Below are 12,972 nucleotides of genomic sequence, written 5' to 3'. Positions count from 1 at the left end.
AGAAATGTTTTCTAATCTCACTCCTGAAAGGTCTGGCTCTAATTTTTAGACTGTGCCCCCTACTCTGAGAATCCCCAATCAGCGGAAATAGTTTCTCTCTATCCACCCTATCTGTTCCCCTTAATATCTTATAAACTTCGATCAGATCACCCCTTAACCTTCTAAACTCCAGAGAATACAACCCCAATTTGTGTAATCTCTCCTCGTAACTTAACCCTTGAAGTCCGGGTATCATTCTAGTAAACCTACGCTGCACTCCCTCCAAGGCCAATATGTCCTTCCGAAGATGCGGTGCCCAGAACTGCTCACAGTACTCCAGGTGCGGTCTAACCAGGGTTTTGTATAGCTGCAGCATAACTTCTGCCCCCTTGTACTCTAGTCCTCTAGATATAAAGGCCAGCATTCCATTAGCCTTATTGATTATTTTCTGCATCTTTTCATGACACTTCAATGATCTATGTACCTGAACCCTTAAGTCCCTTTGGACATCCACTGTTTTTAACCATTTAGAAAGTACCCTGTTCTATTCTTTTTTAATCCAAAGTGGATGACCTCACATTTGTCTACATTGAATTCCATTTGCCACAGTTTTGCCCATTCACCTAATCTATCAATATACCTTTGTAATTTTATGTTTTCATCTACACTGCTTACAATGCCACCAATCTTTGTGTCATCGGCAAACTTAGATATGAGACTTTCTATGCCTTCATCTAAGTCGTTAATAAATATTGTGAATAATTGAGGCCCCAAGACAGATCCCTGCGGGACTCCACTAGTCACATCCTGCCAATGAGAGTACCTACCGATTATCCCTGCTCTCTGTCGCCTTTCGCTCAGCCAACTTCCTAACCAAGTCCGTACTTTTCCCTCGATTCCATGGGCTTCCATCTTAGCTAACAGTCTCTTATGTGGGACCTTATCAAATGCCTTCTGGAAGTCCATATAAATAACATCCTTAGTCCCATATCCCTTAATACTTTTGGTTAACAAAAATCTATCAATCTCAGATTTAAAATTAACAATTGAGCTAGCATCAAATGCCGTTTGCAGGACAGAGTTCCAAACTTCTACCACCCTTTGCATGTAGAAGTGTTTCCTAACTTCACTCCTGAAAGTCCTGGTTCTAATTTTTAGGCTATGTCCCCAGTCCTGGACTCCCCAACCAGCGGAAATAGTTTCTCTCTATCTACCCTATCAGTTCCCCTTAATATCTTGAAAACGTCAATCAAATCACCCCTTAATCTTCTAAATTCCAGTTCTAGTTTGTGTAATCGCACCTCGTAATTTAACCCTTGGAGTCCAGTTATCATTCTAGTAAATCTGCACTGCACTCCCTCCAAGGCCAATATATCCTTCCTAAGGTGTGGTGCCCAGAACTGAACACAGTACTCCAGGTGTGGTCTAACCAGGGTTTTGTATAGCTGTAGCATAACTTCTACCCCCTTGTATTCTAGTCCTCTCGATATAAAGGGCTGCATTCCATTAGCCTTTTTGATTATTTTCTGTACCTGTCCATGACATGACATGGACCCCTTCCACTGTTTTGAGCTTTTCACCATTTAAAGGTACTCTGATCTATCCTTTTTAGGTCCAAAGTGGATGACCTCACATTTGCCTACATTGAAATCCATTTGCCACAGTTTTGCCCATTCACAATCTATTAATATCTCTCTGTAATTTTGTACTTCCATCTACGCTGCTTATCTTTGTGTCATCGGCAAACTTGGATAAGTGGCTCTCTATCCTGTCATCTAACTCATTAATAAATTACAGTGAATAGTTGAGGCCCCAACACAGATTCCTGTGGGTTACCACTAGTCACATCCTGCCAATTTGAGTACCTGCCCATTATTCCTACTCTGTCTCCTTCCATGGCTGTAATCATCTTTACAGCAGCCATGGTGGTTAGTCCTATATGGCGGGAGGGTTTTATGGGATCCCAGAACCCATACAATGAGGTGGGGGGGGGGGGGCACCCACACCCAAGAGCATCCGGCTAGACATTAACCCAAAATTGGCTCCGATCTTTACTCACCAGTACTGTCTGGAGCGGGGTTTGAACCCCACACCTTCTGGCTCAGAGACAGGGATTCTACCACTAAGCTAAACGCTCACTCCCAACAACTGTGATGTAGGCAAGAGATCTGAACCTTAACTGAATAAGGCCATTACAAGGCAGTCCCAAACCTCAGCAACAAACATATTATTGATAAATAATATAAACCAGTAGATCTGCCATGGCACTGCTCAGATAGGCCCTGATCTGCTCTCATCTTTATAGTGGTCACGTAACTGGTTTTCCCATTGCTGTAATACATTAAATTTACTGAAGCAATACATCACACTTTATTGAAACTGAAAGATATAGCTCTCACAAATATAACATTTATAATACCATTTGCACAACTTTGCAAACTTGCTGAAGATGCAACTGTTCTTTCCTTCCCAAAGCCTCTTATAAGAACATAAGAAATAGGAGCAGGAGTAGGCCACACTACTCCTCGAGCCTGCTCCACCATTCAATCAGATCCTGGCTGATCTTTGACCTCAACTCCACTTTCCTGCCTGTTCCCCATATCCCATGATTCCCCTACAGTCCAAAACTCTATCTATCTGAGCCTTGAATATACTCAACGACTCAGCAGCCACAGCCCTCTGGGGTAGAGAATTCCAAAGATTCACAACCCTCTGAAATTCCTCCTTATCTCAGTCTTAAATGGCAGACCCCTTATCCTGATACTATGTCCTCTAGTTCTAGACTCTCCAGCCAGGGGAAACAACCTCTCAGCATCTACCGTGTCAAGCCCCCTCAGAATCTTATATGTTTCAATGAGATCACCTCTCATACTTCTAAACTCCAGACAGTATAGGCCCATTCTACTCAACTTCTCCTCATAAGACAACCCTTATTTTTTGCTATTTACATGATAAATTTTTTGCTCCACTTCCCACACTGAATTTGCAGTATTTGTTTAATATACAAATACATCTTTTTGTTTAACCTTCAACTCCACTCTCCACAAGATATTTAACCTCCTTACTTGCCAGGTGGAGTTGTAGTTCTTGCTGCAGCTGTCATTTGTGTATGGCGCTGAGTCAAGGAACTTTAGCCCCACTGTACAGTCTTCAAGCACCTTGAACAGATGAGCATTCACCCTGCTCATGGCCTGACTCACCTTAGCTAAGCATCAAAGTGCTTTAACGCAAAAAACACACGCGCGCGACACACACACACACACACACACACATTTTCACTCAATTTTTATTTAATGCCAAGACAATAAAAAATGTAACATTTCTATTTTTGATGTTTACTTTCTACCAACTCCTATGATGCATCTCTCTCACACTCAGAATTTGCCAACTGGAGCAACTGGAATTTTCTAGCACACAAGGCCCAGGTGAAATTTCCAACTCTGGGCCAGAAGCAGAACTCAAGCCTCAGGTGGCCTTCCCTAGTGGCTCAGCAAACTTACCTAGTGAGCAGCCAGGCCATGACTGTGAAGCTCCTGGGTACAATGCCCAGTCTGTGCTGAGCTGACTGTTCTCATTTACACCAGTAATAGGTGATGCTCAGATTAGTCTCAGAACCCCAGATTAAAGAGGTGAATAGCAAGCCCCAAGTCAGAGAGACGAAAAACAGACCTCAGTGGAGAAGTTTCTTGCAGGCGTTTCTACCATCATAAAATGATTTATTTTTTAAGTTTAGTGATTTATTTAAGAATTGTGTAGTTTTGTGTGTGTTTATTATATAAGTTCTATTTTTAAGCAATATAATGTAAAGAGGAAGGAGAATTTTAGCAGAAAGCAGTCTGAAAAAAGCTCAGGCGATTTGACGGACTGTTTTGTGATGCAAGTTCATTATTGATTGGTAGCTTTTCCTACCTGAAATGTTTTTGATTGACTCAAATATCCCACTAAATGTGAACCAATCTACATGATAAACAAAAACTGGTTATTTCATCCAACCATGATTTTCTGTCCTGACGCCTTTGAGAAACAAAGGACTGGGGACGTGCACTAAATGCAAGACTATTACTTCTATAGACAAGTAAACAGACAGTGCAGCCAAAGTCAAAACATTTGTTAACACCCTGCCACAGTAGTTTTGACTGATCTCAGTGACGACTAGAGAAGAATGGAATATCTTTCCATATTTTGCACCCGTCATGATCAAGTACTGTTTAGGTACAGCATGAATTAGATATCGCGTAAAGCTTCCTCTACATTGTCCCAACATCACGCATTAATCCCAACCTCAAAGCAAGCACCTATGTGATATTTCTATTTTCCATGCCAAACCCCCTTGAGGCCTCACTTGTCAATTTAGGGTTGAGTACTGAATTTTAGGCAGGTTTGAGTGGCAGCTACATCCACTAGGAACTGGGTTGCAACTAGAGTCATTTGATTTAGGACATTCACAGCCAAAAGAGATGAGACAGTCACCTCATCAGACTGGACTGAATTGGAACCACGTCTTGCGGGTAAAAGGGCAATGTGAACCACACAGTCCTTATCAGACAGGAGTGAGCTTAAGATAGTTGGACCCTCCACGTAAAACAGTCTGAGACAGGTGTCACACTGTTTAATGGAGTACAAATGAAGGTATAGGTCATCCATACTGTCCCTCACTTCCTAGAATGATCTGCAGACATGAAATGGATTGCAACATGAACACTAAATGGCAGAAGTGCCTATCTTTTCACCGACACTCACCCAATCTTGGCCTGGTCCTGGGGCCCTGCATCTGTGTACGAATTTCTGGTCTCAGGTGAAATTTCTTGGCTTCATCTACCAGATCTCGGCATTGAAGGCTGCATCGAATCAGGGGCTAGAGAAACAGCGATAACACTCAGCCAACAACAACAGTACATTTCCACTTTTATATGGTGGGTTATGCAAGGCTTCGACCCCACCAACCCGCAATGCAAACCTGGGATGAGCACAAACCAAATTAATGTGAAAAATCCAATCCTGACCCAATTGAGACCAGTACTGGAAAAAAGGCAGATTATTCATTTCTAGGGATAATACTGATTCTTCAACTGAAACACTAGGTGAGGCAGGTCATTCAACTGAACCCTAAACAACAATTTGCATTTATATAGCACCTTTATATAGGAAAACATCTCAAGGTGCTTCACAGGAGTGTAGTCAAACAAAATTTTACACCGAGGTACATAAGGAGACATTAGGACAGGTGACCAAAAGTTTGGTCAAAGAAGCAGGTATTAAGGAGCATCTTAAAGGAGGAGAGAGAGTCGAGAGGCCGGGAGGGAATTCCAGAGCTTAGGGCCTAGGCAGCTGAAGACAGAGCCGCCAATGATGAAGCAAAGAAAATCGGGGATACGCAAGAGGCCAGAACTGGAGGAGTGCAGAGATCTCGAAGGGTTGTAGGGCTGAAGGAGGTTACAGAGATAGGGAGGGGTGAGGCCATGGAGAGATTTGAAAACAAGGCTGAAAATTTTAAAATCGCAGCGTTGCCAGAATGAGAGCCAATGTAGGTCAGCAAACACATGGGTGATGGGAGAACAGGACTTGGTACAAATCAGGATATAGGCAGCAGAGTTTTGGTTGAGCTCAAGTTTGTGGAAGGTGGAAGATGGGAGGCCGGCCAGGAGATCATTGGAATTATCGAGTCTAGAGGTAACAAAGGCATGGATGAGGGTTTCAGCAGCAGATGAGCTGAGGCAGGGGCGGAAACGGGCAGTGTTACGGAGGTTGAAGTAGGAGGTCTTGCTGATGGAGAGGATATGGGGTCGGAAACTCAGCTCAGGGTCAAATAGGACGCCAAGTTTGCAAATGGTCTAGTTCAGTCTCAGACAGTGGCCAGGAAGAGGGATGGAGTTGGCAGTTAGGGAATGGAGTTTGTGGCAGGGACCGAAGACAATGGCTTCCTAATATTTAGTTGAGGAAATTTCTGCTCATCCAATACTGGATGTCGGAAAAGCAGCATGACAAATCAGAGGCAACGGAGGGATGGCGGTCAGGTAGAGCTGGGTGTTCCATGAGACTCCACATTCCAGGAGAAGCAGGTCATTCAACTGGAACCCCATCTCCACATACCAGAGGAAGCAGGTCATTCAATCAAAAAAATCCCAAGAGGTCATACTAACCAATTGATGGCTCCTTTTGAAAGGACACAACCATATAGAAATTCCTTTTCTCAAGATTCAAGTGCCTCAGTGTGCTAGCCATCGATATTGCAGGTTTGGTGTACAGCCACTCAACTGCCTCTCTATCCCACATCGAGAAGCGATTCTGAAGCCCAAACTCTCCACTTGTTCCAAGCTACCTGTGCCCAGTAGTGTCCCATTCATTTAGCGCAAGAAACTTCAGAGCATGAAAACGCCTTTTGGCCCATCAAATCCGCTCCTCCCAGAGTCCATCTATGATCATTATATTATATCATGGGCTCCTTTTATTCATGTCCCCGCCCTCCCACCACCAGCAATTAATTTCCTACTTTAAGAAACACTATAGTGTTTTTGTCTCTATATAACCCTCAATTCCCCCTTCTTAATAAATACCGATCCAGGTTCCTTTTAAAAGGCATGACGTGATTAGACTCCAAATCACGAGTTGATCGTCCTGTTTACAATCCTGTGGCGTTAAGAAAGTTTTCACTAATCACTAATTTTGCTCAAAGCTTGTGAATTTTAGACTTAGTCCTGTTATTCTCCAAGTAATATCTGTGGTCCTTCCCCCCCACTCAGTCCCTCTCCCATTTCTCCCTGGAACGTCTTGAGGATGTAACAGCTGCTTTATAAGTGAAAGTTATTTCTTCTATCTTACTATGTATTGAGCAAACAGTAATTCTCCAGGCACAGATTTCACAGTATGGTTGGTTGGGAGACTCATACATAGTGACAGGTTTCCGCACACGTCAGATACCTAGCTGACCAAAAGACTCCTGATGGAATGGAACGTACTTTCGTTGTTCGTCAGTTCCCCAATCTGTAGACCGCAGTCACACCCTGTAACTCGACACTGCACATCCACACCCATCTTCTAAGACTGTGCACCTAAGGTTCTGTTGGCCTGAGCTATACACTTCAGTATCTCAAGGACTGGGGCTTATTTAACTGGTATTTGACCAACCAAACACCTTTCTCCCTGATGGGACTTCTCTTTCGCCCACCCTTACGGCAGAAACTCAGCACCTCAGTCTTCAGTCTCTAAATTTGGTTTGTTCATAGCCCCGATTTTAACCTAACCCACCCGTGAAGTTAACGGAGCGTAAAATCAGGCAGGGTGTAAAACGGGTGTCTGACCCGAACCTGCCCCGGTCCCACCAGGTGGGTTCAGTTAAAATCGGGGCTTATGTCTCAGGCACATGACTTGATCGACAAGCTCTCTAATACTTTGTGTACGGACTTGAACCCCACTAAGATGTGATAAATCCAAAATGCATCAGCTGTGTGACACAGTGTATGCCTACATGACTAGTGTCTTACTGCCAATGCATGATAGCATGTCATCCTACAAGCTCTTTCTACTCCCTGCACCTTCAATGACTTTAAATCAAGGCTCATCTCGCCATCTCCTACTTAAACACATTCCTTCCCAGGACTGTACAACTTCTTGTGGCAAAAGTGAAACACTTTTCTCTAACTTCGCTTGGTATTGGCTTATTTGCTTGTGACATTGAACGCATGGAGTTTAAAAATCAGCTTCACTCACTGAAGAATGTTCCAGCTCATTTTGTTGTAATCATTATTCCAGTCCAGGGGAGGGGTCGAGCCATTCAATTCAAATACAGACATGCTATGTGATTTGTTCAAATATGTGTTCGACTGGCAGCTCTTTTCGAATTTAACAAACACTGATTTAAATTCTTGAGGCCTCACTAACTGTTGGAGGGTATTTATCAGCCTGATTTTTTAAAAAATCAGTGAGTTCATCTGGAGCTTTCAAAGAATCAAAAGTCTATCTGGAGCCTCTGAAGAATTTAGAAAAGCTCTCATCTCTTTGAAAGCTCCAGACAGACTCAGATAGGAAAAACAAGTGGGGTGATGAGTACCCTCAAACAGTTATTGGACAAACTATATCAAACCTCCAGAGAGTTAACCAACCCAGATAATTTCTGGAGTTGGTGAGATAAAAGGTGAGAAAAAAAAAGAGGCCCTATGTTTAAGGAATTAATCATAGTCCTACTGAATCTCCTGTGGCATTGCTCACAGTATGTCGGAAGTTAGAAGTCTGGTGGGTTCGGTTGATAAGGGAAGGACTTGTTTTTAAGAACACTAATTGATGCAATAGGTGATTTTTAAAAAAATATAAGTGATTACATTGTTAACAGTAAAACAAAGCATACACTCGGTGTCTCAACCTTCTGACATCCTTGTGTTTCTTCTGGTTGTGCCAGTGTCATGTGGTTTCTCTTTTTATTTGTCGTCTTTTACAGTTTTTCTATGTCCTGTTCTTTTGTGTCTCTTATTCTTTCTCTGACGCCCCCACACAATATTGTCCTCTTTCTTTCCTCCCTGTCAACTTCCAATCATTGTCTCACCCCTTGCTCTGCCATCTCCTCTACTCTCAGCCCAATCTGCTCACCTGTGTCCCTAATCACACTCCCCATCTCTCACCCACCTATCTCACCCCCCACCCGTCACCAAATTGCCCTTCCCCCAACCCACCCATCTGCCTTCCTACAGTTAGCTCCTCAATTACCATTAACCTCCTCCTCACCCCCATCTGTTCACCTTCTCCTTCATTCCCATCCTCACCCAAGGCCCCTGTGAGCAAGTCTGGGCAAGACAGCAAGGGTAGCGGGGCAAATATCGAGTAGGACCAGGGTGGGGGTGACGGCAAAGGTAAGCAGACGGGAAGGTCCAAGGAGCCTTGCAGTGAGAAGTGGGCAGGAAGACTGAAAGGTATGTACAATGGTAAGAATACACAGCTATTATGTCTTATAGGTTAGAAGCAAAACCCAAGCAGTACACCTACTGTTAACTGATAGCTATCACAGAAACTGTACAAGAAGTGCACACCATGTGCAAGACTTTTAATATATTATATTAGACTTGTTAGCAAAATTAAAGGGATTAAAGGGACAGTGGCAGCATGGATACAAAATTGGCTAAGGGACAGGAAGCAGAGAATAGTGGTGAACGGTTGTTTTTCAGACTGGAGGGAAGTACACAGTGGTGTTCTCCAGGGATCAGTATTAGGACCACTTCTTTTTGATATATATTAATGAACTGGACTTGGGTATAGAGGGTATAATTTCAAAGTTTGCAAATGACATGAAACTCAGAAATGTAGTAAACAATGTGGAGGATAGTAACAGACTTCAAGAGGACATAGACAGGCTGGTGAAATGGGCAGACATGTGGCAGATGAAATTTAACGCAGAGAAGTGTGAAGTGATACATTTTGGTAGGAAGAGCGAAGGGAGGCAATATAAACTAAATGGTACAATTTTAAAGGGAGTGCAGGAACAGAGACACCTTGGGGTGTACGTACACAAATCTTTGAAGGTGGCAAGATAAGTTAGGAAGGTTGTTAAAAAAGCATATGGGAACCTGGGCTTTATTAATAGAGGCATAGAGTACAAGAGCAAGGAAGTTATGCTAAACTTTTATAAAACACTGATTAGGCCTCAGCTGGAGTATTATGTTTAATTCTGGGCACCACACTTTAGGAAGTATGTCAAGGCCTTAGAGAGGGTGCAGAAGAAATTTATTAGAACGGTACCAGGGATGAGGGACTTCAGTTATGTGGAGAGACTGGAAAAGCTGGTGTTATTCTCTTAGAGCAGAGTAGGTTAAGAGAAGATTTGATACCAGTGTTCAAAATCATGAATGGTTTTGATAAGAGTAAATAAAGAAAAACTGTTCCCAGTGGCCGAAGGGTCGATAACCAGAGGACACAGATTTAAGGTGATTGGCAAAAGAACCAGAGGCGACTTGAGGAAACATTTTTTTATACAGCGAGTTATGATGATCTGGAATGCACTGCCTGAAAGGGTGGTGGAAACAGATTCAATAGTAATTTTCAAAAGGGAATTGGATAAATACTTGAAGGGAAAAAATTTACAAGGCTATGGCGAAAGAGCAGGGGAGTGAGACTAATTGGATAGCTCTTTCAAAGAGCCGGCACAGGCATGATGGGCCAAATGGCCTCCTTCTGTGCTGTACCACACCATGATATTACTAGTTGATTGCCCATGACGTCACACACAAGGTGTCAAGAGTTGTACAGGCTTGAGATATTTTATCTTGATGTTCCCAAACACTTAACAATAGGCCCTGAAATAGCAGATAACAGAAACATCTGTGCTAACGGGGAGATTAAAAAATAATGGAATAAACTGAAGTTAAATTGGAACAAAATAATTATTTTTATGTCATACAGTCGCAAGAGGAAAAGTGAACCCATAGAAACCAACACAAACCACATGGATCAAGGCTCACTGACAACAAATGGATACCAACGAGCACTGCAGCACAAGTAAGCAGGCACCGGTGAATTGATACATTTATGCAGCAGCAGACAGCAGCAAATTAATACAGCAATGGGCAACAATTAATTAATCAATACAGCAGCAGGCACCAGCAAATTAAGTGGAGTGAATTAATAAATTCATTGACCAGCAGGCACACTAATGAATTAACACAGGAGAAGGCACGCTGAATCAATCAATTAATGGAGCAGCGGGCACACCGGCATATCAATAAACTAATGGAGCAGGGGACACAGAAACAAATGAATAAATTAATGGAGCAAGGAGGATAGTTGTTAATGACAGGAATTATGTTTATAACCAAAAAAAAAGCATGTAGTTGCCTCATGGAACGTTTGAGATACAAGTGGTAGCAGTCTATTTGCAATTAGTACAAACCTCAGCATCAATTACATCTGTGATGTATCTCGGAGTGAGCAGTGGCATCCGGACATACTGCAGCAGATCTGGTAGAAATAGCTCTCGTTCCTTCTTAGAGTGTTTTACCCAGTTTAACACAGCTTCAAACACAGGTTCCTCCGAGTCCACCTAGAACAGCAGCAGCTGATCAGAAATCAGACAGCCATTCACTGTACCATAGGGCACTTGCTCTATTACTCCACACATATCAACTACCAACTCAGATAATGTGAGTCATATCGCCCACACCAATTAGATCACAATTGGGGCTGCAGTTACTTTTCTCTTAGTGCCCAAGAACACAACACAGAAATATTCGAATATCCTGATTACTGCATTTGTGCATCCCATACTGTATGAAATTGAAGTGAAGTTTTTTGTTTAATCCATACAGCAATCAATAGTAATTTTGGGCATTATTTTAATTTTACTGGTGGATCTCCTATAGTTTTCCCTACAGAAATTCGGTACAAAGTTAATTTTCCTCTGAGTGCATCAGTGATGCTGTAGGTATAGGTATGGGGACCTGCAGCTTCTAGTGGTAGAAGTCTGCAGCTGAGGTCTCTCACGGTATATTGATGCCCAAATAAGAAATGAATGACTTACATAGCAAATTTAATATATTATAGATTGTCTATAGTGTCATGAATCTAAAGATGGACACTGGGTTCCTGACTCATTGGTATCTGTGACACATTGCTACGTCCACAAATAGCCGGAAAGAACTGCTTCGCGGTCAGGTTAACCCATTCCATGTCGTGTATATCTGAAGGGGTGGGGGAGGGGTGTCTTTTTTTAAATCCCAGCTATGAGGAAATCTAATTAATTTTGAACACTATTTTTCATGTCTGTTTCTATTAATTTTTGAAGGAAAATACTGTACACACAGCTGCATTAAGACATACGTAGTTGGAATGACACTAGTGAAGCAATCTGGTTTATCTGTGCCGAGATTTACTCAGCTCCCTCAGGCTGTTGGCCTCAGTAACTTCTATTGGCCAAGACCTGCACTCGGAAGAGTTTGTGCTGAGTTAGCCAGCCAGGGCAGGGCAGAGATGATCTGGTTGGGTTCAGGATCCCCAAGCAGGAGAACCAATCACCAGCTAAGTTCTAGGACGGTGTCCCAGAGTAGTTGCAGGGTTCTTTAAACAAATCTCTCCATTTTCTGTTACCTACTCTTTCTGTTCCATTCTTATAATCACTCTCTTTAATCTCTGACTTCAAGCTTGGCGTGACCTATTTACTACTTCTCAATTTACCTCTTCTCTCTGACCTCGGTGACATCATGTATTATGGATCATGACCCTTGACTCAGTGATAAAGTAACCTGTATTCCTCGAAGTGCTAGAACACCCTGGCAAATGTTAAATGACTTTATTCCTTGAGCATAATTATTGTATCATACTGTATCCTCTAAGCACTTTACAAGAGAAAGAATCTCCTGAAAAGTAGCATCTGCAATCCCAAATGTCACCTGCCCATCCTTATCATGGGATGTTTGATGTAACAAATGGCCTTTGTACATTCTCCATACGTGGCTGAGGCCTCACCTGAATTTCATCACACCTAATAAGTTTTTCCACTTCCTCCTTGTTAAGCAGCATGAATTCCTCGTGTTGGACAACTTCCGGAAAGTTCTTCTGGCTGAAAACTTCTGCTGCTTGCATCAGATCCACACAACTGTGAGTCTCTGCAAACTCCTGGATTCCCAAGCAGTTGGATGGGTCTAACTGGCTCTCCAAGAATTCACAGCAAGCCTGCTTCACACCTAGTGAAAAATACACACAATACATTGTCTGCACGCAGAAATGGCCATGTGTTTAGCGCTTCTATTTTACATCATCGACAGCACCCGCAGCAGGTAAATGATCACCTCTAGAGAAACAGCACCCCCGGTGTCAGCCTTGGCTCAGTTGGTAGCATTCTCGCCTCAAAGTCAGAAGGTTGTGGGTTCAAGTCCCACTCCAGAGACTTCAGCACATAATCTAAGCAGACATTCCAATGGAGTGCTGCACTGTCGGAGGTGCCATCTTTCTGGTGAGACGTTAAACTAAGATCCTGCCCATCTTCTCGGGTGGATATATAAGATCCCAGAACATCTG

At 42.8% G+C, this 12,972-nt stretch overlaps 1 protein-coding gene across 2 annotated transcripts in view; it reads right to left on the bottom strand.

Moving 5' to 3' along the window:
* The window catches only part of klhl12 (kelch-like family member 12), a 62,984-nt gene that overhangs the window by 31,256 nt on the left and 18,756 nt on the right, over positions 1–12,972 (bottom strand). For both annotated transcript variants that reach the window (XM_068007242.1, XM_068007243.1), the window contains exons 5-7: positions 12,421–12,638; positions 10,850–10,999; positions 4,720–4,834 (exon numbers count right to left, since the gene is read on the bottom strand). In XM_068007242.1, coding sequence (XP_067863343.1) covers positions 4,720–4,834; positions 10,850–10,999; positions 12,421–12,638 — 483 coding nt within the window. The remainder of the gene's footprint in view (positions 1–4,719; positions 4,835–10,849; positions 11,000–12,420; positions 12,639–12,972) is intronic.

This window comes from Heptranchias perlo, chromosome 27, assembly GCF_035084215.1.
Source record: "Heptranchias perlo isolate sHepPer1 chromosome 27, sHepPer1.hap1, whole genome shotgun sequence".
Taxonomy (NCBI): Eukaryota; Metazoa; Chordata; class Chondrichthyes; order Hexanchiformes; family Hexanchidae; genus Heptranchias; species Heptranchias perlo.
Note: the sequence above shows the minus strand (reverse complement) of the source record. Positions and strands in the feature narration are given on the sequence as shown.